We start from the raw sequence: 26867 nt of genomic DNA on the forward strand, positions 1-26867 counted from the left end.
GCACTCATGTTACATCACTATTTCTCATGCTGTCAAAAACAATCAGTGTTGGGCAGTAGCGTCACTGCAAGTACAGCCCTTACGAATGTAACAGCATTCTCAGTAGCATGGTGGTGACGTCACTACTGTCTGAGTCAGTAGTAGCGTTAATTAACTGACCGAGTAGTGTCAATAAAAGTTACAAAAACTTTAAAGCTGTGACTCTGCTGTGTCTCATGTGTGTCTCTACTGTGTCTCAGCTGTGTCTCTACTGTGTCTCAGGTGTGTCTCTACTGTGTCTCTTCTGTGTCTCTACTGTGTCTCTTCTGTGTCTCTACTGTGTCTTTATAGTGACTCTGCTGTGTCTCTATTGTGTCTCTGCTGTGTCTCTTCTGTGTCTCTACTGTGCCTCTGCTGTGTCTCTGCTATGTCTCTACTGTGTCTCTTCTGTGTCTCTGTAGTGACTCTGCTGTGTCTCTATTGTGTCTCTGCTGTGTCTCTACTGAGCTGGTTTAAATCTTATTTATCTGATCGTTTTCAGTTTGTTCACGTTCATAATGAATCGTCCTTACGTACCAAAGTTTGTTTTGGAGTTCCGCAAGGTTCTGTGCTCGGACCAATCCTGTTTACTCTATATATGCTTCCTTTAGGTAACATCATTAGAAATCACTCTATAAAATTCCATTATTATGCGGATGATACTCAGTTGTATTTATCGATGAAGCCAGAAGAAAGTAATCAATTAACTAAACTCCATAACTGCCTTAAAGACATAAAAACCTGGATGAGCACCAATTTCCTGATGTTAAATTCAGACAAAACTGAAGTTCTTGTTCTTGGCCCCAAACAACTCAGAGACTCTTTATCTGATGACATAGTTTCTCTAGATGGCATTGCTCTGGCCTCTAGCACTACCGTAAGAAACCTCAGAGTAATATTTGATCAAGATTTGTCTTTTAATTCTCATTTAAAACAAACCTCACGGACTGCATTTTTTCATCTGCGTAATATTGTGAAAATTAGGCCTATCCTGACCAGATGCAGAAAAATTGGTCCACGCTTTTGTTACCTCTAGGCTGGATTACTGTAACTCTCTGTTATCAGGTAGCTCTAGTAAGTCCTTAAAAACTCTCCAGCTAATTCAGAATGCAGCAGCACGTGTACTAACAGGAACTAAGAAACGAGATCATATCTCTCCTGTTTTAGCTTCTCTGCACTGGCTCCCTGTAAAATCCAGAATTGAATTTAAAATCCTACTGTTAACTTATAAAGCTCTAAATGGTCAAGCTCTGTCATATCTTAGAGAGCTCATAGTGCCATATTATCCCACCAGAACACTGCGCTCTGAGAACGCAGGGTTACTCGTGGTCCCTAAAGTCTCCAAAGTAGATCAGGAGCCAGAGCCTTCAGCTATCAGGCTCCTCTCCTGTGGAATCATCTTCCTGTTACGGTCCGGGAGGCAGACACCGTCTCCACATTTAAGACTAGACTTAAGACTTTCCTCTTTGATAAAGCTTATAGTTAGGGCTGGCTCAGGCTTGCCCTGTACCAGCCCCTAGTTAGGCTGACTTAGGCCTAGTCTGCCGGAGGACCCCCCTATAATACACCGGGCACCTTCTCTCTCTCTCTCTCTCTCTCTCTCTCTCTCTCTCGTATTCTATTACTGCATCTAGCTAACTCGGCCATTCTGGATGTCACTAACTCGGCTTCTTCTCCGGAGCCTTTGTGCTCCACTGTCTCTCAGATTAACTCATATCACAGCGGTGCCTGGACAGCGTGACGTGTGTGGTTGTGCTGCTGCCGTGGTCCTGCCAGATGCCTCCTGCTGCTGCCATCATTAGTCATTAGTCATACTTCTACTGTTATTATACACATATGACTATTGTCACACATGTATACTGCCAGGTATTAATACATACTTTCAACATATTGTACCGCAGTAGCCAGAACTATAACTATAATAATATTACTTTCATTAATGTTGTTGTAAGCTACTGTCATTACCTGCATCTCTCTCTCTCTCTCTCTCTCTCTCTCTCTCTCTCTCTCTCTCTCTCTGTCTCTCTCTCTGTCTCATTGTGTCATGTGGATTACTGTTAATTTGTTATGCTGATCTGTTCTGTACGACATCTATTGCACGTCTGTCCGTCCTGGAAGAGGGATCCCTCCTCAGTTGCTCTTCCTGAGGTTTCTACTGTTTTTTCCCCGTTAAAGGGTTTTTTGGGGAGTTTTTCCTGATCATCTGTGAGGGTCATAAGGACAGAGGGATGTCGTATGCTGTAAAGCCCTGTGAGGCAAATTGTGATTTGTGATATTGGGCTTTATAAATAAAATTGAATTGAATTGAATTGAATTACTGTCTCTGCTGTGTCTCTACTGTGTCTCAGCTGTGTCTCTGCTGTGTCTCTAATAGGGCTGCAACGATTAGTCGACAAATCGATGATTAATCGACTATTAGAATAATCGGTGACTATTTTAGTAGTCGACTAATCGGTTTGAGTCATTTTTCATAGAAAAGCACTATAAAAGTACCCAAAATACTCTTATTGCAGCTTCTTACATTCAAATATTGGCAGCTTTACACACTCCCCCATGACGGTGAGCTAAAACCCTTTGGCGTGAGTACGAAACAAAACATTAGATGACATAATTTTGGTGTTTGGGAGAGACAGACCAACATTTTTCAACATTTTAACACATTTTTCGATAAAATGATTAGTCGACTAATCGAAGAAATAATCAACAGATTAGTTGACAATGAAAATAATCGTTAGTTGCAGCCCTATCTCTACTGTGTCTCTATAGTGACTCTGCTGTGTCTTTGCTGTGTCTCTACTGTGTCTCTATTGTATCTCCACTGTGACTCTGCTGTGTCTCTACTGTGTCTCTATTGTATCTCTACTGTGTCTCAGCTGTGTCTCTACACAAGATGTTTTTTCTTGGTGTCAGAGATAAACATGAACTTTATGTCCTGTGTTTGATGCTCTCAGCTGTTTGAAGGAAACTGTCTAATGTTCTTCACTCTGTCACTGTGTGTGTGTGTGTGTGTGTGTGTGTGTGTTTTGTCGGATATAAATAACCTGCTGTTGTGCTGAGCAAACACTCTTCCATCAGAGTCCCAGCAGTGCAGAGCTCTCAGCTACAGCTTAGCAAACACTGTTAGCATCCTCACAGCAACACTGACAGACACTACAATACTGCCACTGCTAATACTGCTGCTAATACTGCTGTGAATACTGCTGTAAAAACTGCTGCTAATACTGCTGTGAATACTGCTGTAAATACTGCTGCTAATACTGCTGTGAATACTGCTGTTAATATTGCTACTAATACTGCTGCTAATACTGCTGTGAATACTGCTGTAAATACTGTTGTTAATACTGCTGCTAATACTGCTGTGAATACTGCTGTAAATACTGCTGTAAATACTGTTGTTAATACTGCTGCTAATACTGCTACTAATACTGTTGTTAATACTGCTGCTAATACTGCTGTGAATACTGCTGTGAATACTGTTGTTAATACTGCTGCTAATACTGCTGTGAATACTGCTGCTAATACTCCTGTTAATACTGCTGCTAATACTGCTGCTAATACTGCTGTTAATACTGTTGTTAATACTGCTGCTAATACTGCTGCTAATACTGCTGCTCATACTGTTGTTAATACTGCTGCTTATACGGCTCTGAATACTGCTGCTAATACCGCTGTTAATACTGCTGCTAATACTGTTGTTAATACTACTGCTAATATTGCTGTAAATACTGTTGTTAATACTGCTGTTAATACTGCTGTAAATACTGTTGTTAATACTGCTGTTAATACTGCTGTAAATACTGTTGTTAATACTGCTGCTAATACTGTTGTTAATACTGCTGCTTATACGGCTCTGAATACTGCTGCTAATACCGCTGTTAATACTGCTGCTAATACTGTTGTTAATACTGCTGCTAATACTGCTGTTAATACTGCTGCTAATACTGTTGTTAATACTGCTGCTAATACTGCTGTTAATACTGCTGCTAATACTGCTGCTAATACTGTTGTTAATACTGCTGCTAATACTGCTGCTAATACTGCTGTTAATACTGCTGCTAATACTGCTGTTAATACTGTTAATATTGCTGCTAATACTGCTGTTAATACTGCTGTTAATACCGCTGTTAATACTGCTGCTAATACTGCTGCTAATACTGTTGTTAATACTGCTGTTAATACTGCTGTTAATACTGCTGTTAATACTGCTGCTAATACTGCTGTTAATACTGCTGTTAATACTGTTGTTAATACTGCTGCTAATACTGCTGCTAATACTGCTGTTAATACTGTTGTTAATACTGCTGCTAATACTGCTGTTAATACTGCTGCTAATACTGCTGTTAATACTGCTGTTAATACTGCTGCTAATACTGCTGTTAATACTGCTGCTAATACTGTTGTTAATACTGCTGTTAATACTGCTGCTAATACTGCTGCTAATACTGTTGTTAATACTGCTGCTAATACTGTTGTTAATACTGCTGCTAATACTGCTGCTAATACTGCTGTTAATACTGCTGCTAATACTGCTGTTAATACTGTTGTTAATACTGCTGCTAATACTGCTGCTAATACTGCTGTTAATACTGCTGTTAATACTGCTGTTAATACTGCTGCTAATACTGTTGTTAATACTGCTGTTAATACTGCTGCTAATACTGTTGTTAATACTGCTGCTAATACTGTTGTTAATACTGCTGTTAATACTGCTGCTAATACTGCTGCTAATACTGTTGTTAATACTGCTGTTAATACTGCTGCTAATACTGTTGTTAATACTGCTGTTAATATAGTAGTTCTGTTGCTCCTGCTGCAACTTGGGTGCAGAGTAATATGTAAGCTGACCGAGGCTGCAGCCTGGGGGCCCCACATGCTCAGGGGCCAAACATGTGTACAGTTCCTTTTCATTGTTGCCTTTCTGAGTCCAAAGTCATTTGAGCCGCACGTCACCAGGTCCTGATGAGTGTTTGTTTATTTGGCACTAACAGTATCTGAATCATTTCTCTGTCACTTCCTGTCACTCTGTCTTCACCTCTCACAGACCTGACATCAGAGTTTCTGATTCCATTTCTCCAAACAGTTATTTTGTGACCTGTACTAAAACCATGAGAGTGATGACATCAGAATCAGAACGCTAACCCGCACACAGTCTCGCCAACATGTCTGACATCTGTGCAGCTGCGTGTTTGTCTCTTTCAGTCGTATGAAGCAACGGCTCAGATGAATCTAGACAATTAGAGAGCTCAGGTGTGACCTCACTGTGACACCTAAACATGTCGTTACTGTGCTGAGGTTTCAGGTGAGGTCAAATTAAACCTGTAAGTAAAGGTGAGGTGGTGAGACTGAGCCGAGGGCGGCAGCAGCAGCGGCGGTGGACAGCTGACAGAGGAATATTTGACCCTGCAGAGTTTAGATATTTATATCCTCCAATGATCAGGCAGCTTCACTGCTAATTAATCTTGTATGAGAGTGTTTCCCCCCGTGGCTGTTTGTGCCTCAGCCACACACACTGTAAGTACAGTACAGGACGACTACAGGAGCCTGCAGAGGACGCTGAGCACACTCTGCTCTGTGCTGCACAGGGACGACAAATACTTTAGAGTCTTTCATTAACGATGTCTCTCAGGTCTCTACAGACATAAACATATACCAGCTGACTGAACATGGCCGACCACACAGCTCAGGCTCCAGAGGAAAATGTCAGCGCTGTACATTTCTGTAAAACACAGATATGTTAGATACACATGTTTCATGTCAGCGTTTGTAAAGTGAAATATGACCTGACTGTGTCCTCAGGTTGAGGAGGCTGTGACACTGAGGAGACGCCTGCCGAGCTGCAAACCAGCCGATACACACACGTGGTTATGTTTAGCCCACAGACACACGTGGTTACGTTTCGCTGACACACACACGTGGTTACGTTTCGCTGACACATACACATGGTTACGTTTAGCCAACACACACACACGTGGTTACATTTAGCCGACACACACACACGTGGTTACGTTTAGCCAACACACACACACGTGGTTACATTTAGCCGACACACACACACGTGGTTACGTTTAGCCAACACACACACACGTGGTTACGTTTCGCTGACACACACATGTGGTTACGTTTAGCCGACACACGCACGTAGTTACGTTTCGCTGACACACACACGTGGTTACATTTAGCCAACACACACATGTGGTTACGTTTAGCCGACACACACACACACGTGGTTACGTTTAGCTGACACACACACACGTGGTTACGTTTAACTGACACGTGGTTACATTTAGCCAACACACACACACGTGGTTATGTTTAGCCAACACACACACATATGGTTGGGTTTAGGAAAAAAGAACAGGGTTTGGCTTTACAATCTTACAGGAAGTGAACACTGGGCTCCTGGGTGAAAGTCGGTGGTTGTTTGACCCATCCACTCCTCCCACCTGCCCCTGTCAGATATCTGCCGCCTTAACTTTGGTTGTTGTCCCACTGCGTTCCGCCCTGACGACGCCACGTGCTGCTGCACAATAACAGCATTTATTTAAACATTTGTGTGAAGTTTTGGCAGAACTCTTGAGTTTGACCTCACAAACTGACCTTTGACCTTCGACCAACAAATTCTGATCAGTTTATTCTTCAGTCCAGGTGGACATTTGTGCCAAAATTAAAGAAATTCCCTTGAGGCCGTCTTGAAATATGATGTTCACAAGGATGGGACGGACGTACGGACAACCTAAAATTAACACAATGCCTTGGTCCACAGCTATCGCTGGCACAGAGGCATAAAAATAGGCCAGACAGGAAGTGCAGGGTGCAGAGCAGATGCTCAGCGCCTCGACACACTGCTGGCTTTGTGTAGCGTTGTACGCTGTCCTCGGGAACAAAACGCCTCGGTGGACACGGCCCTGAAAGGCTGTATAAATAAAATCAGAACTTATGAAACACGTGACTGAAACACGTGTGCATGTTATTTATTACTCTGTGTGATGAGGAGTTACAGAGTCAGCTCCTCTCTGACAGCAGCAGGGCGGTGACCAAGTGTTCCTCAAGTCTCCTCAGTGGATTTATGAAAACATGAAAAGTGACCTTGTGACGGCGAAACCTGCAACAACAACAACAACGACTGCTGCTGCGGTTAATGGACTGAACACCAGTCCGTCCCACAGGACACTGTGTGTGTGTGTGTGTGTGTTGTACTGACGTGTACTTTTAACCCACAGCAGCTCTGAGAGGCACTGCTAACATTACGGCACAGAGAGCAACTGGATTTAAAAACCACCAAAGAAAATAGAGATGAGATTCTTCCTCTTTCAGAGGACACATCGTTCACTGACTCATCACGCCAAGACGCTCCTCAGGAACTCCACACTGTCTGAGGAAACACACAAAGCTTTGAGAGAGATAAATGCCATTAGCTGACGGTGGATGGAAAGGGGAGGGGAACTTGAGGTGTGACCCTGCGATGACTTCACGGATCTGTGCAGAGGAGCGTTTGGCGTCTTTGCTCAGTCGGTCTGAGCTGCTTCATCAAACTTTAATGGCTTCATTATGTAACAGAGTGCGTAAATAACTGAAGACGGGAACAGAGCGGAGGTTACTACAGGTCAGAGCTGCTCTCACCTGGACACCAGGAGGCGTTCAAGGGTTCTCACACACACACACACACACACACACACACACACACACACACAGATTATCAATGATGATATTGATCAGACTCACACACTTTTAAGTCCTCTATTTTCCTCTGAGACTTGTTCTGGATTTGGGATCCAGAGCTCGCCGTCAGGGAGCCTGGAGACGAGCTGCTGATGTCGGTTAAAGGTTCAGAAAAATTCAGATGAAAAGACTCGAGGCCGCAGACGTGTGACGCACACTTTAGTTGACGAAATGTTAAGGTATTATTTTACTTCTGAATCACCTGAGGCCTCAGTTTTTTCACCATGTTTTCAGGAATTTAATGTGTTAATTTATTAGCGCACACACACACACACACACACACACACACACTCACACACACACACACACACACACGGCGTCTGCAGCTCAGACACTGAGCAGGTCGTCAACCAATCAGAAGATCTGCGGTTCAATCCCCGGCTCCTCCACATGTTAAAGTACTAGTGTTGTCATGATACCACAATCTTTGTTTCGGTACCAACACCGATATGAATTTCAATACTTTTCGATACTCTTCGGTACTTTTCCTAAGGAGAAGTCCTTTTGGATACAAACCTTTAGAACAATAAATAGTAGGGGTGTAACAGTACCAAAAAATCATGGTTCGGTAAGTACCTCAGTACGGACGTCATGGTTTGGTTGCTCAAATGTCCCACCAAGTTGTGTTGTCTTGTGTTGTCTCCCTTTGCGATTCAGACTTTCTCTTGTCTTTTTTCACGTGCGCCAGCTGCGGATGTTGATACAGGTGTTGTCATACACACCACTTGTGCAATCTGTGCTCCAATAGGAACAAGGAAGGTGTTTGTGTGCATAAATGAGTAAAATAAATTAACTAAATTAATGAATTGAATCAGTTTAAAAAGTACCGGTATTTTCCAAATGCAGTATAGTACCGTTTGGAATACTCTAGTACCACAGTACTATTTTAGTACCGGTATACCGTGCAACACTAACACACACACACGTGGTTACGTTTAGCCGACACACACACGGTTACGTTTAGCCGACACACACACACGGTTACGTTTAGCCGACACACACACACGGTTACGTTTAGCCGACACACACACACGTGGTTACGTTTAGCGGACACACACACGGTTACGTTTAGCCGACACACACACACGTGGTTACCTTTAGCCGACACACACACGTGGTTACGTTTAGCCGACACACACACACGGTTACGTTTAGCCAACACACACACACGGTTATGTTTAGCCAACACACACACACGGTTACGTTTAGCCAACACACACACGTGGTTACGTTTAGCCAACACACACACGTGGTTACGTTTAGCCAACACACACACGTGGTTGCCGACACACACGTGGTTACGTTTAGCCAACACACACACACGGTTACGTTTAGCCAACACACACACGTGGTTACGTTTAGCCGACACACACACACACACACACGGTTACGTTTAGCCAACACACACACGTGGTTACGTTTAGCCAACACACACACGTGGTTACGTTTAGCCAACACACACACATGGTTACGTTTAGCCAACACACACGGTTACGTTTAGCCGACACACACACACGGTTACGTTTAGCCAAAATACACACAAGGTTACGTTTAGCCAACACACACACATGGTTATGTTTAGCCGACACACACACACGGTTACGCTTAGCCGACACACACACGTGGTTACGTTTAGCCAACACACACACATGGTTACGTTTAGCCAACACACACACGTGGTTACGTTTAGCCGACACACACACACACGGTTACGTTTAGCCGACACACACACGTGGTTACGTTTAGCCGACACACACACGTGGTTACGTTTAGCCGACACACACACGTGGTTACGTTTAGCCGACACACACACGTGGTTACGTTTAGCCGACACACACACGTGGTTACGTTTAGCCGACACACACGTGGTTACGTTTAGTCAACACACACACGGTTATGTTTAGCCAACACACACGGTTATGTTTAGCCAACACACACGGTTACGTTTAGTCAACACACACACGGTTATCTTTAGCCAACACACACGGTTATGTTTAGCCAACACACACGGTTATGTTTAGCCAACACACACGGTTACGTTTAGCCAACACACACACGTGGTTACGTTTAGCCGACACACACACACACGGTTACGTTTAGCCGACACACACACGTGGTTACGTTTAGCTGACACACACACGTGGTTATGTTTAGCCGACACACACACACGGTTACGCTTAGCCGACACACACACGTGGTTACGTTTAGCCAACACACACACATGGTTACGTTTAGCCAACACACACACGTGGTTACGTTTAGCCAACACACACACATGGTTACGTTTAGCCAACACACACACGGTTACGTTTAGCCGACACACACACACGGTTACGTTTAGCCGACACACACACACGGTTACGTTTAGCCAAAATACACACAAGGTTACGTTTAGCCAACACACACACATGGTTATGTTTAGCCGACACACACACACGGTTACGTTTAGCCGACACACACACGTGGTTACGTTTAGCTGACACACACACGTGGTTACGTTTAGCCAACACAGCTCAGCTGTGTGTCGTTGTAGGGTTTGGATGGTAGTTAACCTCTACAAACAGGATGAACCTGATGACATGAAGGTGCAGAGCATGATGCAGGGATGAAGAGCATGAGACAACCACAGATTTTTGTTTCCAGAGCTCTGGTTTTTACTGAAGTCCATTAACCAAGTGCCACATGACAAACACAGAGCAGGCTGCAGGGTAACAAAGGAGAAGCACAGGTGCAGCTGAGCCCAGTGATTGCAGCCCAGAGCAGAGGAGACACTTCTCACACTCAACACTGATCGCAACTCACATTTAAAACATATATTTACAATTTAACATAACTTACACTTAACATACACAATGCAAATGACTGAAGTACTAATACAGACAAACACAAACACCTAATAAAGTGAAGAAATACCAAGCATAAGCCAAACTCAGCAAAACATGCTCTCTCTCTTCCCTGATCCTTCAGCTCAGCCTAACAAGGTAAGTGACAGCTGCTGGACTCCTGCGGCTGCACTCTCATGTGTGCCCATGAAACACGTCCGGACGTAGACCTCGAAGAGAGAGGAATTAGCAAGGGTTCAAAGGAAAAAGCACCACAACAAAAACAAACTTCCTGTTGTAGTCAGTGTTGTCAAACGTTACAGTCAATATGTGTGTGCGTGTTCTTTTTTCACCTTAGTGAGGGGGATGCTGTGCAGCTCCCTCACAGTCCTGATGAAGAGTTTTGATTAAACTCAGCTGAAGCAGCTCTTCAGAGAAGCCCTCTGATCCCTCTGTCCGTCACATTCACACCGGCACCAAGGTCAGACGTGTCCCAGTCCCCCCGCCGAGCGCCACAAACACTCCACAGCGTCCTCATTCAGGACAGTCGATGACAGGAAGTGACGCAATGTCTCTCTTCAAGAGACACTTCATGCTGAGACGAGGACGAACGTCTGATCAACTGTACCGTCACTGACAACATGACGGACTGACTGAACACTGACAGACAGACGGGTCTGATGCTGTGAGAGGACAGGAACGTCCACAGTTCCTGTTACGGTCTCTCCAGGACGCCACAGTCACAACAACACAATCAACCAATCCCCGTCAATCCTGTGTGACTTCACAAATTTGATCAAACATCATAGTTTCCCATCCAATCACTGACGTCCAACACGTGTACAGTAAAATCTGATCGGCACTTCCTGCGAGGCTCCACATGGCGTGCCGCCAGAGATCACAGATCAGTGGTGCAGATTTCTCCTCAGTCGGTCGCTCCACGTCCCAAAGTTCAACACATTCAGTGTCATACCTGTGTTCAGACATCGTCCAGCCAGTTTGTCTCTGTCTGTCAGCCACTCTGCAGCAGGAAACAGCACTTCAAAATAAAAGCTCTTTGCCGGAAATGTATTTTTCTTTAAATGTACTTTTATTCATTCATTCATTCATTCATTCATTCATCTTCTAACCGCTTCATCCTCTTGAGGGTGATGGGGGGTGGAGCCTATCCCAGCTGACACTGGGTGAGAGGCAGGGTTCACCCTGGACAGGTCACCAGACTATCACAGGACTGACACATAGAGACAGACAACCATTCACACTCACATTCACACCTACGGACAATTTAGAGTCACCAATTAACCTGCATGTCTTTGGACTGTGGGAGGAAGCTGGAGCACCTGGAGGAAACCCACGCTGACACAGGGAGAACATGTCAGAGCACCTGGAGGAAACCCACGCTGACACAGGGAGAACATGTCAGAGCACCTGGAGGAAACCCACGCTGACACAGGGAGAACATGTCAGAGCACCTGGAGGAAACCCATGCTGACACAGGGAGAACATGTCAGAGCACCTGGAGGAAACCCACGCTGACACTGGGAGAACATGTCAGAGCACCTGGAGGAAACCCACGCTGACACAGGGAGAACATGTCAGAGCACCTGGAGGAAACCCACGCTGACACAGGGAGACCATGTCAGAGCACCTGGAGGAAACCCACACTGACACAGGGAGAACATGTCAGAGCACCTGGAGGAAACCCACGCTGACACAGGGAGAACATGTCAGAGCACCTGGAGGAAACCCACGCTGACACAGGGAGAACATGTCAGAACTGTCGCCTCACAGCAAGAGGGTGGTTGTCTGTCTCTATGTGTCACCACTGCGATAGTCTGGCAACCTGTCCAGGGTGAACCCCGCCTCTCGCCAAATGTCAGCTGTGATCTGCTCCACCCCCTGCGACTTCATTCTTTAAATGTATTTTCATTCTTTAAATGTATTGCTCCTACACATATTGACAGTAAATGTTAATGTCTGTGACAAACTGTCATGTGACTGTGAACTGTGCGTCTTTTAATAACTTAATTTGTACTGAATGAATAAATAAATATTAAAACTGTGCGGAGCTGTTTGAGACTTTGATGACATCACGACGTGTTTGATGTGTTTTATCTGCTTTTTGTTGAGCAGATCAAAGTCTCATTTGTCTTCAAAGGTCCAATCAGATGGAGTTTTACTGTGACGTCAACACTGTCACTTTTATTTAAAGCTTCATGAACTTTTAAAACTGATCAATAAACCTTCAGATTTTCTGTCTCAGCGCTGTTACAGTACAGCAGATAAGCTCTCAAATTATGAGGAATTGTGCACTTTTTGAAAAAAGCATGAAGTTTCTACCGTAGTTAGTACATACCGTAAGGTTTATTTTCAGATGTGGAGGGAAGTCAGATTTGACCTCTGAGGCCCAGGAGAGGTCAAATTCAAAATGGCTGCCAATAATATTCAAATATGCTTAACTTTGGAACCAATCACAGTAGAAAAACATTTAATGTGTCATTTTCAACTGAGTGTAGGGTGCCCATTCAGTTAGTGATACTTCTGAGATCAATGGAATTCAAGAAAATGCATTTAGGTCAAGGTAAAAATTTGCTTTAAAAAACCCAAAACATTTTCCCCTCTTTTTTTTTTTAATTTTTTTTTTATGAACACCAAAAATATTTCAATTACTTTTTACTCTCATGTATTATTCAGTAATTAGTTATCATTTACTGGGATATGTGGTTATTTTTTCCTGCTAAGCACATCATTATCAGCAGATGGCCCTCAAGAGCATCAGTAGCTAATGCCAGTAGCGATGTAGTCAGTAGGCAACATGATGAGTAGGCTACAGTATGCACAAGTGACGAGACAGAGAGCACTTCTGACATAAATATCCTACCAGGTAAACTGACTGACTATGTACAGACAATGGTCGTGTTTCCCAGTTAAAAGCGATCTTAAGACTTAAGAGCACAGTTAAGAACGTCTTTGGTAAGAAGGGTCGCTAAGATACGAGTGTTTCCCAGATGAGTTCTTAATGCCCTTCTCACGCTCGCTCTTTAAGAAGCTCTTAACAGGAGCTGGACACTACCGCGGTGCTGAAACTAAATCAGTTGATGTCAGGCAAATCAATCAGCCACCACTTCATCAGCCATAAGTCACACACAGCGCTGCTACCTAACGCACTAATCCCCTGCTGCTCGTGTGTATGTGTGCTCTAATAATTCTAATGAAAAACTAAGACGATAAATATTTGTTAATGACCTACTGTCATGACGAAAACAAGACTATGACTAAATAAGAAGTAGTCTTGGTAAGAGAATCATGAGGTCTGTGTGTCTGATCGCCTGTACCAGTGAGGTATTAAAAGTTGGTAACGAAGGACACTGAGAGTTGCTGGCTTTTTCTTGTTGATACTCTTCTGTGGCCGAGCACCTCCAGACTTTTTTCTTCTGTTCTGAGAGTGCGTGTTGTCTTTCCTCATTAATGTGTTATATTTAAACAAAAAAACACAGACGCCTTGCTGAGGCCGGTGCCGTCTCCCACCACCTCCAGGAAGCTCCCCACTGCGTAAAAATGCAGCGCAGCCAGGCACTGCACCTCCGGGCTGAGGGCCAAATTGCACCGGGTTGCCCTCCAGATGTGTGGAGACACTAGTTGATGAGGCGTTGTATCTCGGTACTTCATCTGGACAGCCCGGTCTGACAGCACGTCCAGTGAGCTGAAGTGCTGATGCACAAATGCATTTACATATACGTACAGTTTGGCTTCGCACACGGCGACACTGTTGGTTAGCAGCGAGAACATGCTGTAAAGCAGCCATGGTATCTCACACGTGTGTGATGTAACGCCTTTTTATGTAGAGTTGTGGGTGCAGCGTCCCTTGATGAGGTTCCAGCTGAGCTCAGTTACACCTGTTAGTTGCCTGATATCCGAATGTCGCAGGTTTGGAGGGTGGATGTGTTTCTGTTGTGGCCTGATGCATTTTTTTGGATGTGGTAAACTGTCTCATATGTGCATACAGATGTGGGATATGTGCAGACAAATTATGATAAATGATCGTCATTCATTTTATTTGTGTGCCTGATGTGCACAGCACATACAGGAACACACTTGTTATTCCTCATACTTAGTTTTCTTATTATTATTATTTTTCTTCCGCCAGATTTCGGTGCGTAACTTGTGCCACAGCTTTGAGCGCACACAGGGTCTTCATAAAACATATAGATTCAAGATTCAAAGTGTTTATTGTCATATGCACAGTAAGGACACGCGTTTCCCTGCAGAATGAAATTTGTTCTTTTCTGTCACCAATTAATGCTAAACAATATAAATCTGAAGTATAAAATAGATCAAAATATATACGGTGCGCACTGCTTCAATATCTACAAAAGTGTATTGCATTCACTTGACAAATAAAAAAAGTCTGTTTTTCAGAGTAATTTTTTTTTTTTTGAGTATTTTTTCTGAGTTAAGAGAGCAATAGAACAACAGACGCTTTCATTCCTTTCTTGAGAGCTCGATATAATGGAAGCCAACATGACCCGCTTGTTTAATTTAATCCAGTTTCACTCTGTTTTGGATTTGAGACACCGGGAGACACTCTTGTCTTTAAGTCATATAGATGGTGTTATCATTAGTTTGTCGACTTTACGCAGGCACCGGTCACTTGCAGGTGCCAGGTGGGAGCTTCTCACGAGATTTTTAAGTATCTCGTCTCCTCGTTCAGGAAAAAAAATTACCACGAAAAACAGAAAAAAATTACACCAAAAAACAGAAAAATAAATAAATTACTCTGAAAAACAGGGAAAAAATTACTCAGACAGTAATTAGTCAGAAAGCTTAGTGTAATATTAATGTGCCTGACGCAGCTGGATCTGTGCGCATTTGGTCGCAAAGAAGACCGTTAAGAGTGGGTTAGCTTTATCTTACAACTCCTTCTTGGTGAAAGATCTTCTTAAGCTAAGAGCGATCTGGGAAACGCGTTTTTCTTTCACTGGAGGCTTAAGAGTGTTCTTAAGAAGCTGCTTAGCGCTATGAGCCATCTGGGAAACGCCGACAATATAAGTACATACACACATTGAATTTGATTATAGCCGGGAATGAGTCTGCCTAGTTAGCTAGCTAGCTTCTGTGGTTAAAAAAAAAAAGAAAGGCGGCACTGATCAAAATAATTCTGCTAGCTAAACTAGAAGACAGTCTGGAACATACGTGAGCTGAAGTCAGTTGAATGATTGAACAGCGCATGTTCTAGAGATTTCAGTTTGGTCATTTGTGTGAAGTAGGACTATAGCTGAATTAATGGTTATAGCAAAGAAGCCTAGTTCAATACTGTGCCGCCGGTATCAAACAGGCTTGAGAGCTAATAGCTGGCATGTAAATGTAGACGTGTTATGACTGATTTCAAAGCAAGTTTCAGTATAAGAAGCATAGTAGGCCTATAAATATTGTAAGTAAATACATTTTTAGTGATCATTATGTTGGAAATAAACCATCATTTTGCACCCTTGATCTCACTGCGTCTGCATAATTTGACCATGACCTTGACCTAAATGCATTTTCTTGAATTCCATTGATCTCAGAAGTATCACTAACTGAATGGGCACCCTGAACTTAGTAGGAAATGACACATTAAATGTTTTTCTACTGTGTTTGGTTCCAAAGTTAAGCATATTTGAATATTATTGGCGGCCATTTTGAATTTGACCTCTCCTGGGCCTCAGAGGTCAAATCTGACTTCCCTCCACATCTGAAAATAAACCTTACGGTATGTACTAACTACGGTAGAAACTTCATGCTTTTTTCAAAAAGTGCACAATTTATCTGCTAATGCGCTGTACTGTTATTAAAATAATGAACTCTGCTGTGACATGTTGAATATCTGCAGTAGAAATGAACACATGAATGAACACACGAATGAACTCATGAAATGAACACATGAAATGAACACGGAGCTGTGATGAGGAGAAAACTGTCCTGTGTGGCTAAAAGGTGTTTGAACAATAAAAACTAATCAGCTGAATGTTTTCCGTCCTCATGAGAATAAAAGAGAGAAGAAAGATGGCGGCCTGACTTCCTGGTTACATGAACATTCATCCATTCATTCGTTGCCTCTGTGAGTGTCTTCATTAAAGCTAATATTGACAGCAGGTGTTTGGTTTCTATGACTTAGCTGTAATATTTCTGCCTTCGTTACGAATCTTTGTGTCAGAGTGTCTGACTGTAAGATAAAACGTCTGCGGCTCAGCTCAGGACACGCTGTGATGTGCTGAGAGAACATCTGAACGAGCCCCTCCCCCGTCACCACAGGTCCTTTGTATCCATAAAGAAATGCGGAGGCATCGTCTGTATATTTACGGCTCTGCGGTCACATGGTCACATGGTCACATGGTGGAAACGAGGCGTGAAGCTAAACTTGTGAGAATATTCCCAGGCGTGTGTTCTGTATGTGACAGGTGTAAACGCACCCCGGCAACCGTGTCCTCCCTGGTCCTCTTCTCACTCCATTTGCAAAACTCGTGTTTTTAATATTTCGCCTTCTCCTACAGTTTGAGATTTGGGAGACGTTCAGGAACAGTTTTTATCCTTCAGCCATCGGACTGTTGAAGTGTTGAGCTGCAGCACAGGTGAACTCACCTCGTCTCCTCCCTGCACCTCTTTGACCTTTTCAGCAGCTTCTCTTTTAGATGTATTTATTTATCTGTTCATTCACTGAATAATCTTACTGCACTGAGAACGTTTCATTTTTACAGTTTTAGATGTGAAACAGTTTTTTTATGTTTCATTATAAAAATGACAGTAAAAAGGAGTTGGGTCTTTACTCTCCAGTGTCCCTGCTCACCTGCAGAAGCTCAGGTGTCTACATGGAGGATGTGACCCGTCCGTCACACAGCACACGGATCCAACATGTGATGCACAACATGAAACTGGAAAAAATTCAGATGCATCCTGAACGCCCCATGAAGAGATTTGACAGACCCTGGGGCCCTTTAATAACCTGTGTCAACACTTCACCTGACCTGGGACTGTTAGGTCACACCTGCACAGGTGCTCTGTCCTTTATTTACCTGAATACACTATCGTGCACTTTGTTTGTTTGTTTGTTTGTTCCTCTCTTTATTTCTGTGCATGTGTGTAGCTCAGTCTGTGGAAACATCTCTATGAAAATAGCGTTTAATTAAAGAAATAAATGTTAAAATGATTTCAAATAAAACTGTTAATTTTCTGTCACAATTACAAACCGACAGAAAGACAAAAACATAAATCAGGTTTAAATCTGAATAATTTCCTGTATAGGTGAGAGTTTCTCCACAGTGACTCCGTTACATTAAAAACATCATTAACAGAAATCTAACGGTGATGACGACATGTTGACGTGACGTCTCTGTGGCGGTTAAAGCTGTGAGCAGGTAAAAACTCACCTGGACCTGGTACATGTCTCTGAGTCAGTCCTCCGCCCGCAGCTGCAGCTGCAGCCGCCAGCAGTCCACCGCCACCCGGCTCCGCTGCCTCGGACCGCTCGGTATCTCTCCGGGGCCTCTCGGCTCTGAAACGCCCGTAAAGTCGCGCTGATGTTCGGCTCCGTGCTGCCGCCCGGTCGCTGCTTCCGGTCGGTTCTGGTTCCCGGTCCGTTCCGTCCAGACTGTCCGACCACAAAGCGCCCAAACGCCGCAGGGTCCGGTGATCATCTCGCTCCGCTCCGGTGGAGGGCGGGAGGAAAATAAACCGAGCAGAGCCGAGTACGCCCCGAGCTGCTCCGAAGTCAAGCTGCCCGGGAAGCACGTGGTGACTTCCTGTTCGGGATTTCACAATAAAGCGTTTGCAAAAATAAAGGTTCGACACCTTCAGGGAGCTTTACTACCAGAGGAGCCATTTTTAATTCCAGAAAAATGTAATTCAATCTGCTGAAAAGCCTTTTAATAAAAGTGACACAGCGTCATTAAATCTAAATGGTTTTATCATCATGTGTGACCTCGGGGTCGCCAACCTGCGGCTCTACAGTGGCTCCGACCAAATATACAACTACATTTTGATTTTCATTGTCATTGATGACGGCCTGAAGTGATTCTTACATTATGCAGCTGTAAACATGTGTAACCTATAGACGTACAGCAAATTTAAAAAATGTTTTATGATTTCATCAATAAACTGAGTCGTAACGATGTCTACAGCCTGGAGCCTTTTCTCTGAACATCAGGCGCAGTGGTTTGTCTTGGGTCTCCATAGTGAAGCATGGACTCAAAATCCAGAAAGGACGAGTCTAAGAGGAAAATGTCAAATTTAATATACCTGACAGTAAAACATATTAATGATCACACCTACAGACCCTGTTTACTGTAAACAGAGTGACGTTTGTTGGTGGGCGGGGCTTAGCTGGAGGCAAAACAGTTCTCCACAGACATTAGCTAGCGCTAGCTAACAAGTTGTGTTGTCTTGTTTTAGACGATGGAGGAAGATGATGTGAGTGGTGCGTTCAGAAACACTCATTGTGAGTGTGGGAGCGCACTCTGACACAAACTGGAGCGTTGATAAATTGGGAGCGCTGTCTGAATGTAGCGTTGGGTTATCCAGAGCAGCGCACTCTCAGAGTGGCAGAGCGCACTCTGGACACTCTGTCTGTGGAGACGGAGCAGCAGAGCGCCGAGCGGAGTGAATGTGTGATTAACTTAACCGTTGGTTCATTCATGTAGAAATATAACGCTGCGTTTCTTCCACCAACAGGGCTCTCATTTTAGTGTAGAGCGTCAGACTGAATTTACCAACGCACCATGTCAGGTCACTCACTCTCCGGGACCGCCAGTGTTACTTGAATAAGTAAACACTGACCAACGGGACCAGACTGGCCGACCCGTATGCTCTCACTCAGTGGATGGATGATGTCACAGGAAGCCAATCTTACAAAGGAGGACCACACTTGTTTGTTTTGCTATGGAAGCTAACGTTAGCTAATGTGCTAAAAAGTTAGCGTTGCAGAGAAATCCAATCTTCCTCTTAATCCCTCCCCAGTTTCTGATGAGGTGGACATGATAACCCTTAATACACATAACCTTATTCATCCCTACAACAGGAAATACTTTTTCCCTAACCTGATATGAAGTGTGCGCTGCACATGTGAGCATTTTTGATGATGGCCTCCGTCCAGTCCTTTGGTCTTATCACATTTAACCATAGTTGTCTTTGTTTTTGTTGACGGGCAGTGGCGGCTGGTTTTGAGCCATGACTCCTTCTATTCTGGCTCCCAATAACACAACAAGACAAACACATTTTAACACTCCTATGGAGCCTACAGCCCTGTGGGGGAGAGGCAGCTGCACCTCCAGCTGATAACATGATGTCATTGTGACATCATCGTGATGTCAACACTAAGAGGGTCTATTGGTGATGTTGATAAGATAATTTAGAGGCTGTGTCCTTTATTATAAGGCTCAAATATATTTTTCAGCTCCAGACAGATGGAATAAAAAATGTTGGACCAAAAATGGCTCTTGTGGTTGTTGAGGTTTCTGAACCCTGGGCTAATCATATCTCTGACATGGTTGTGACATATGAACCGTCTAGGACTCTGAAGACAGACTGTCAACACTCTGAAGTCAAAGCTGAAAACGTTCCTATGTGGAGCAGTTCTCAGCAGACGCCACAGTTACATCACAGTTACATCACAGTGCATACTGATGGCAGAGAAACAGTATGGAACGCAGAAAGGACCAAAACGTCTAATGTGACGTTCGCATTAACACGCCAAATTTCCACGTCTTAAGATGGTGAAAAATTATGAAGGGCCGTCTCTGTTGTCATTTTGCGTAGCAGACCGTCGATTTACAATCTGTCCGCTAAAGCTCGCAGCCTCTGTTGCCGGTTCATTTCGGATGTTCGCTGTGGTTTCGCCCAGAGGTTTCGCCACCAGAGCAGAAGGTGGCGGTAATGCACCATTAAGCTGGATGCTAACTGCAGTTAAACAAGAAGAGGAAGGCTTGGTGCCTCACCTGATATTTTTGATCCAGCTGCACAGCCACCACTTGGACTGGTTGAGATCAAGTGCCCAAATGTAAAGAGCTATGTTGACTGTAACTGCATCAAAATGCAGTATGGAACTGCGTACTGCTGGCAGGTGCAGGGCCAACTTTTGATCGCTGGCCTACAATGGTGCGACTTTGTCATTTGTGCCCAGGAGGACATGCTTGTGCAGCGTATCCATGTGGACCATAACATAACATCAGTCAACAGAGAGAAAGGTGACCAGTTTTACTTTCATGTGTTCATGCTATGTTACTTGTCTGTGTCCAAAAGAGTGAGTGAGTGACTCACTGACAGGAACTAAGAAACGAGATCATATCTCTCCTGTTTTAGCTTCTCTGCACTGGCTCCCTGTAAAATCCAGAATTGAATTTAAAATCCTACTGTTAACTTATAAAGCTCTAAATGGTCAAGCTCCGTCATATCTTAGAGAGCTCATAGTGCCATATTATCCCACCAGAACACTGCGCTCTGAGAACGCAGGGTTACTCGTGGTCCCTAAAGTCTCCAAAAGTAGATCAGGAGCCAGAGCCTTCAGCTATCAGGCTCCTCTCCTGTGGAATCATCTTCCTGTTACGGTCAGGGAGGCAGACACCGTCTCCACATTTAAGACTAGACTTAAGACTTTCCTCTTTGATAAAGCTTATAGTTAGGGCTGGCTCAGGCTTGCCCTGTACCAGCCCCTAGTTAGGCTGACTTAGGCCTAGTCTGCCGGAGGACCCCCCTATAATACACCGGGCACCTTCTCTCCTTCTCTCTCTCTCTCTCTCTCTCTCTCTCTCTCTCTCTCGTATCCTATTACTGCATCTTGCTAACTCGGCCATTCTGGATGTCACTAACTCGGCCATTCTGGATGTCACTAACTCGGCTTCTTCTCCGGAGCCTTTGTGCTCCACTGTCTCTCAGATTAACTCATATCACAGCGGTGCCTGGACAGCGTGACGTGTGTGGTTGTGCTGCTGCCGTGGTCCTGCCAGATGCCTCCTGCTGCTGCTGCCATCATCAGTCATTAGTCATACTTCTACTGTTATTATACACATATGACTATTGTCACACATGTATACTGCCAGATATTAATACATACTTTCAACATATTGTACCACAGTAACCAGAACTATAACTATAATATTATTACTTTCATTAATGTTGTTGTAAGCTACTGTCATTACCTGCATCTCTCTCTCTCTCTCTCTCTCTGTCTCTCTCTCTCTCTCTCTCTCTCTCTGTCTCATTGTGTCATGTGGATTACTGTTAATTTATCATGTTGATCTGTTCTGTACGACATCTATTGCACGTCTGTCCGTCCTGGAAGAGGGATCCCTCCTCAGTTGCTCTTCCTGAGGTTTCTACCGTTTTTTTCCCCGTTAAAGGGTTTTTTGGGGAGTTTTTCCTGATCAGCTGTGAGGGTCATAAGGACAGAGGGATGTCGTATGCTGTAAAGCCCTGTGAGGCAAATTGTGATTTGTGATATTGGGCTTTATAAATAAAATTGATTGATTGATTGATTGATTGATTGATTGACTGACTAGGACCCTGACAAGGCCTCCAGAGGAAAAAACGATTCCAAAGAAATGCAGTAACAGTTTTATTTGTCAGTGACAAACATGTAATAAACCATTTCATACACAATTGTTTCTCATGGTGATTGTGTATAAACGGTGTTTTCTGATTTGATAGTTTGAACTTTGACAAATTAAATCAGTCAAAGTACAGCCGACACCTACGTAGTGAAGATATATAGAGTGTGTACATCAGACCTGCAACATCACAGAATTCCGTTCTTGTTTAAATTAAATAGAAACAAACAACAACGACCAGGTATCAAAGCACAAAATGGATTTCAGTGTGCAAATAATCAGACACTGGCTCTGTAGATTTGGCCAACAGTAACACATTTGTTTGGCCCAAGCTTTGACCAGTGGCTTGTTGATGTAGTTTGACAGGAGGCAGGTTGCCGCATAAAGCTGGTTGATGCTGCCGGTGATGTTGAGAGGGATAACTGTGTCCAACAGTTTGTTGTCTTTGATTCGTCCTCTCTGCATGCAGTGTCCTGAGTGAGCAGCACTTCATCAACCTTGCAGGTCATCAAATCTGGATCCCTTATCCACCGTTACAGTCATGTCTCTGTCCAAAAGAGGGTTAATGCCAGATTCCCTGAACAATTCCTCGTCCCTGACTGAGCCTGAATACAACAAGGAAATAAAAGTTACAGCACCATGCGGTGACATACCAACCAGTGCCTTCAGGGCAGGGTGGGATTTATACTGTGAGTACATCTCACTCTGTCAGAGTAAATATGAAGGCACCTGACATGTTCTCATCTCTGTACAGTCAGCTATGACTTGGGTGTCTGAGTACTTGCCGAACAAACTCGACATATTGGCTCTGCTTGCCTCAGGAGACGTCTGTATCCCTACATGTCCTGATTGTCCTGCTGACGGTGGACTGATGAATGTTGGACCGATCACCCAGATCCTTCTCCTTCAGACCCAGTGACAGGTACACCAAGAACAGGAACAGCTCGTCAGTCAGTGGAATAAAGGCATCGGCCCTGTTGGTGGGTGGTGTGAGACAGGTCCTTGTCTTAATGCTACTCATGGCCTGGTCATAACAAATGGTGCTTTTACTTATATTGAATTACCGGAGAGGAGTGTTCTCTTGGTGTTGCTAGTGAAAACAAAATGCTGTAGTATGAACTATGCCTACCGGTCGACAAGGTGGATCAGCAGGACCTGGTCCGGAGCTGCTGCTGTGGTGGAAGTGGATGTCTGTGTCCGAGCACGCACCGTTCTCTTCGTCGCAGGTTCAGTCTGTTTCCAGAATTCCTGCAGATGGCGGGAGCTGGCAGATCTAAAGGAATGACAGAAATATAGAGCTTAACCTTTGATGTTCACCCTGAAAGATCTTGGCAGGAGGCAGTGGCAGGTACAGTAGCCTAATGTAGCTCCTGTCAGCATCACTGAGCACTCGGCCCCGTGTCGCTGTGTTTAGGGGTTTTTGTTACGATTCCTTGACACGGCACACTGAGGAGCACAACACAAACTGCTGCTAGCATCGTCCCGTTTCTGGTACTTCACCTTTTTTCTCTTTCTTTACTGATTCAACTAAAATATAACATGGAAAATATAAAATATAACCGCAGCAAAGTAGATAGCTAGCTAAAAGTTGTCACTAGATAGTAGTCGGGTTTTGTTTTTGCCGCACAGTTGATCGAGTCGGGAAAAGTGGAAGCGAGTTGACTAAGTTTCCGGTTTGGTCATGTGACCTTGGGCATGAGGTCTATTACAGCCTGAATATACACATTAGAATGAATCAAAGACTAAACTTTATTTTCTGCTACGCGTACATCATAAACTCATGGATATAAAGACGACTCACTGCAACAGGTGGAGAAATATAAATATTAGTGTTTTGTTTTGTTTGGCGCTCACACTGACACCACTGATGTCACTTTCTGCCACCAGTTTGGCTCCGCCCACAAAACACATCATCACTGTGACGACTGCTGACTGATTTTTAAACTCCATTTTAAATCATCTTTTTATCTTTGCACCTCTTGTCTGAACTGTTGCTGTTTTAATGTGTTTTTATTTTAAATCATTTAGTAATTAATTTGACCTGTGATATCTTTTCTCTTTCCTCACTGTAAATCTGTATCCTCATTATATGTTTTATATCTTACTGCTCTGTGAAGCACAGGTGTCGACGACCTCAGAGTGACACCGGGCTTCACTTCATTAGAGCCTTAAATCATGACTGTACGCTGAAGCGTTCAAGAGTAGCATCCTTTATAACGTGGGTATGTCACCATGGTTACCAAGGCTCCTTTTGTCCTGTTTGGAAACGCTGACACAAACTTTTGGAAACACGTGTGTGAAGTCATTTTCTGTGGCCCTGTCATGAAGCTGGAGCTGAGACCAGATCAGCTCTGATACTTTGGCTGCAGCATCTTTTTCAAGAACAAAACCTTTTTATTTCAGTGTGTTAAAACTTGTTAAACTTATTGACAGATGCATTTACAGTGATTGACTGTTCAGACTGTTAACGTTTAACGTACAGGTCTGAAATACAGAACGAGAGCAGCTTTCAGTTTCCTGTCTGCTCTGGAGAGGTGATATCACAGATGGGCAGAAATACATCAAAATGTATTTTGATAAAAAAAAATACCCCTCAAATAAATGTATCAGAATAAAATACATGTATTTTGTATTTTCAAATACAGAAAATACTTTTTATCTTTCTCTTTATAGCAGCGACCCGCAGCTCTACAGGTCACTCTGTCGGTCGGTCCACAAAGCTTTTCATGAATAACTCAAAAAGTCCTTGACCAAAAATACTCAAAATGTGCATGCTGCAGCCAGAGACCATGAGTAACTATACCAGAAAGAGCAACCATGATTCATCCATTAATGGCGTGATAGTAGCAAACGTGGTCGCAGCTATTGCAAACTTGCTCTTGTTTCCTCACAGTTTGGTGCAGCAGAGTATTCAGGTTTGGGCTGTAGGATAAACACAGTTAGCATAAGCAGCGCTAGCTTGATATTATAACTATCATCACCATGTATTTATACAACAGGCTATGTAGCCAGACCCAGACACACATCATACATCAAGCCAGTTGACATCTGTCACACTCAGATAAAATATTTACCTTGACAGACAATCTGTTGAACTTGGAAGACGTGAGCAGCAGGGTAGTCTACTGGTAGTGTGGGTCCATGCACGTGAGCAGCATGCCTGCAAGTCCAGTCTAGCTGTGCTGTGAACTGTCCACCAACGGTCGAGCTGAACAGCAGCAAGACACTGTAGCTACTGTAGCTAGTTCACTTGTTTGCTGTCTAACTTGGAGCCTGTGTTCAACGCTTTCAAATGACAAAGAGAAAAGAAAGCTAGGGACATGTAGGCTACCCTAAAATATTATTTATTGATTCAGATTTAGATTCAGACAACTTTATTGATCCCACGTGAGGCAGTTCATTTGTAGCAGACTCATCCCAAGCATCAACCACAACAACATACAGTTTCCTATGTGATGCACAGTCCAGTGAAACAGACCACGAGGTCACTGAATGGCCCAAGTTTAAAAACAACATATAGATGAAAATATTAAGAAGAAAATAAGTAAAAAAAAAATATATATATTGTAACATCCAATATTATTATTATGAGAATATGTTTCCATTATTTTTGTTTTTTGATTCATGGAGAAAGTATTTTGTTACAAATTACATTTGCTTTTTATCGGCCTCATGAAATACTAATTACAAAACACTCAAATGTAACTGAAATACATATTTTAAATACATGTAATAGAAATACTGCCCTTCCTGGCGGTGATATCAGAGAACATTACAGAGCTGTGTGATCCACTGTGTGTCTGTAACACACTGTGTTCACTATGCTGTAAAGTCTTTGAATAACAAGCGTTAGCTTCAAGGCTCTGAGGGGAACGTTCTGGGCAACAACAAGAAACCAGCGTCCACTTCATCATCAGGTTTCTTAGAGTGCGGTGACTCATTTATTTCCAGGTAAACACTGTTAATCTCAGGTAGGTTTCCACTTCACAGTTTGAGTGTGTCACAGCTCAGTGTCCAAGTCTCCATCCAAACTCTTCATGCTGCCACACTTCACCTTCAAAAAACTGTTTGCTTGCCCCGTCACACACCTGCTGCTCATCACCTGCACCTTACCCATATCACCTGCCTTTTCCTGCTCTAGTGCGCCACCCTGTGTCCAAACAACAAAACTGCATCTATTTACATGAAGTCACCATTTTTTAATTGTGGCCCCAACATATGCTGTCTGTGGTCTCCAGCAGATTCTGAGCTCTGTTATCACACCAAGAGATTTATGTTCACATCCTCTGTTCTCTCTTAATAAATGCTTGTGTATTTAGATTTCCGTTTCCAAACAGCATTCGTCTGGTTTTGCTCAGATTTAATGAGAATTAGTTTGAATCAAACCACATGTTGAATTTATTCAGTTCTGATGGGACCTCCTCCAGAAGCTGCTGGAAACTGTCCCCAGAGCAGAACATGTTCTGTCATCCACACATTAACACCACTGTCAATATTTCTGATCCGGTCCTTTTCTTCTTCAGCACAGTGAATGAATGTTACAGACACTGAACAGTGTTTCATGTCTCCACCTGCTGGTGGGCCGTCACCATCACAGTCTGTGTGTATAATATGATGTTAATTCATCTACAGAAGAGACTTGATGATGATCACTGACATGAGGATGGAAACAAAGTTATCGGCCAAATCACTCGTTATATATCAGCAACAAATCCAATATGGTGCATACCCCCCC

The 26867-nt window shown here is 43.5% G+C and overlaps 1 protein-coding gene and 2 long non-coding RNA genes across 5 annotated transcripts in view; 1 reads left to right on the forward strand and 2 right to left on the reverse strand.

Moving 5' to 3' along the window:
- pex5lb (peroxisomal biogenesis factor 5-like b) overlaps nucleotides 1–18307 on the reverse strand; it is a 53157-nt gene extending 34850 nt beyond the window's left edge. For both annotated transcript variants that reach the window (XM_049599299.1, XM_049599298.1), the window contains exon 1: nucleotides 17963–18307. In XM_049599299.1, the coding sequence (XP_049455256.1) occupies nucleotides 17963–17977 (15 nt within the window). In that variant the 5' untranslated portion in view covers nucleotides 17978–18307. The remainder of the gene's footprint in view (nucleotides 1–17962) is intronic.
- LOC125902766 (uncharacterized) lies at nucleotides 1457–22060 on the forward strand. Its single transcript, XR_007451178.1, has 2 exons — nucleotides 1457–1884; nucleotides 21626–22060. It is a non-coding gene; the product is annotated as an uncharacterized LOC125902766 (long non-coding RNA).
- Nucleotides 22061–22216: 156 nt separating this feature from the next.
- LOC125902767 (uncharacterized) lies at nucleotides 22217–26867 on the reverse strand. Of its 2 annotated transcripts, none has more exons than XR_007451179.1 (3): nucleotides 25207–26867; nucleotides 23262–23405; nucleotides 22217–23106 (listed from the first exon to the last, which is right to left on the reverse strand). It is a non-coding gene; the product is annotated as an uncharacterized LOC125902767 (long non-coding RNA). The 2 variants fall into 2 exon arrangements; XR_007451180.1 differs by having other exon boundaries at nucleotides 22217–23156.

The sequence above is a fragment of the Epinephelus fuscoguttatus genome, linkage group LG15, assembly GCF_011397635.1.
Source record: "Epinephelus fuscoguttatus linkage group LG15, E.fuscoguttatus.final_Chr_v1".
Classification (NCBI taxonomy): Eukaryota; Metazoa; Chordata; class Actinopteri; order Perciformes; family Serranidae; genus Epinephelus; species Epinephelus fuscoguttatus.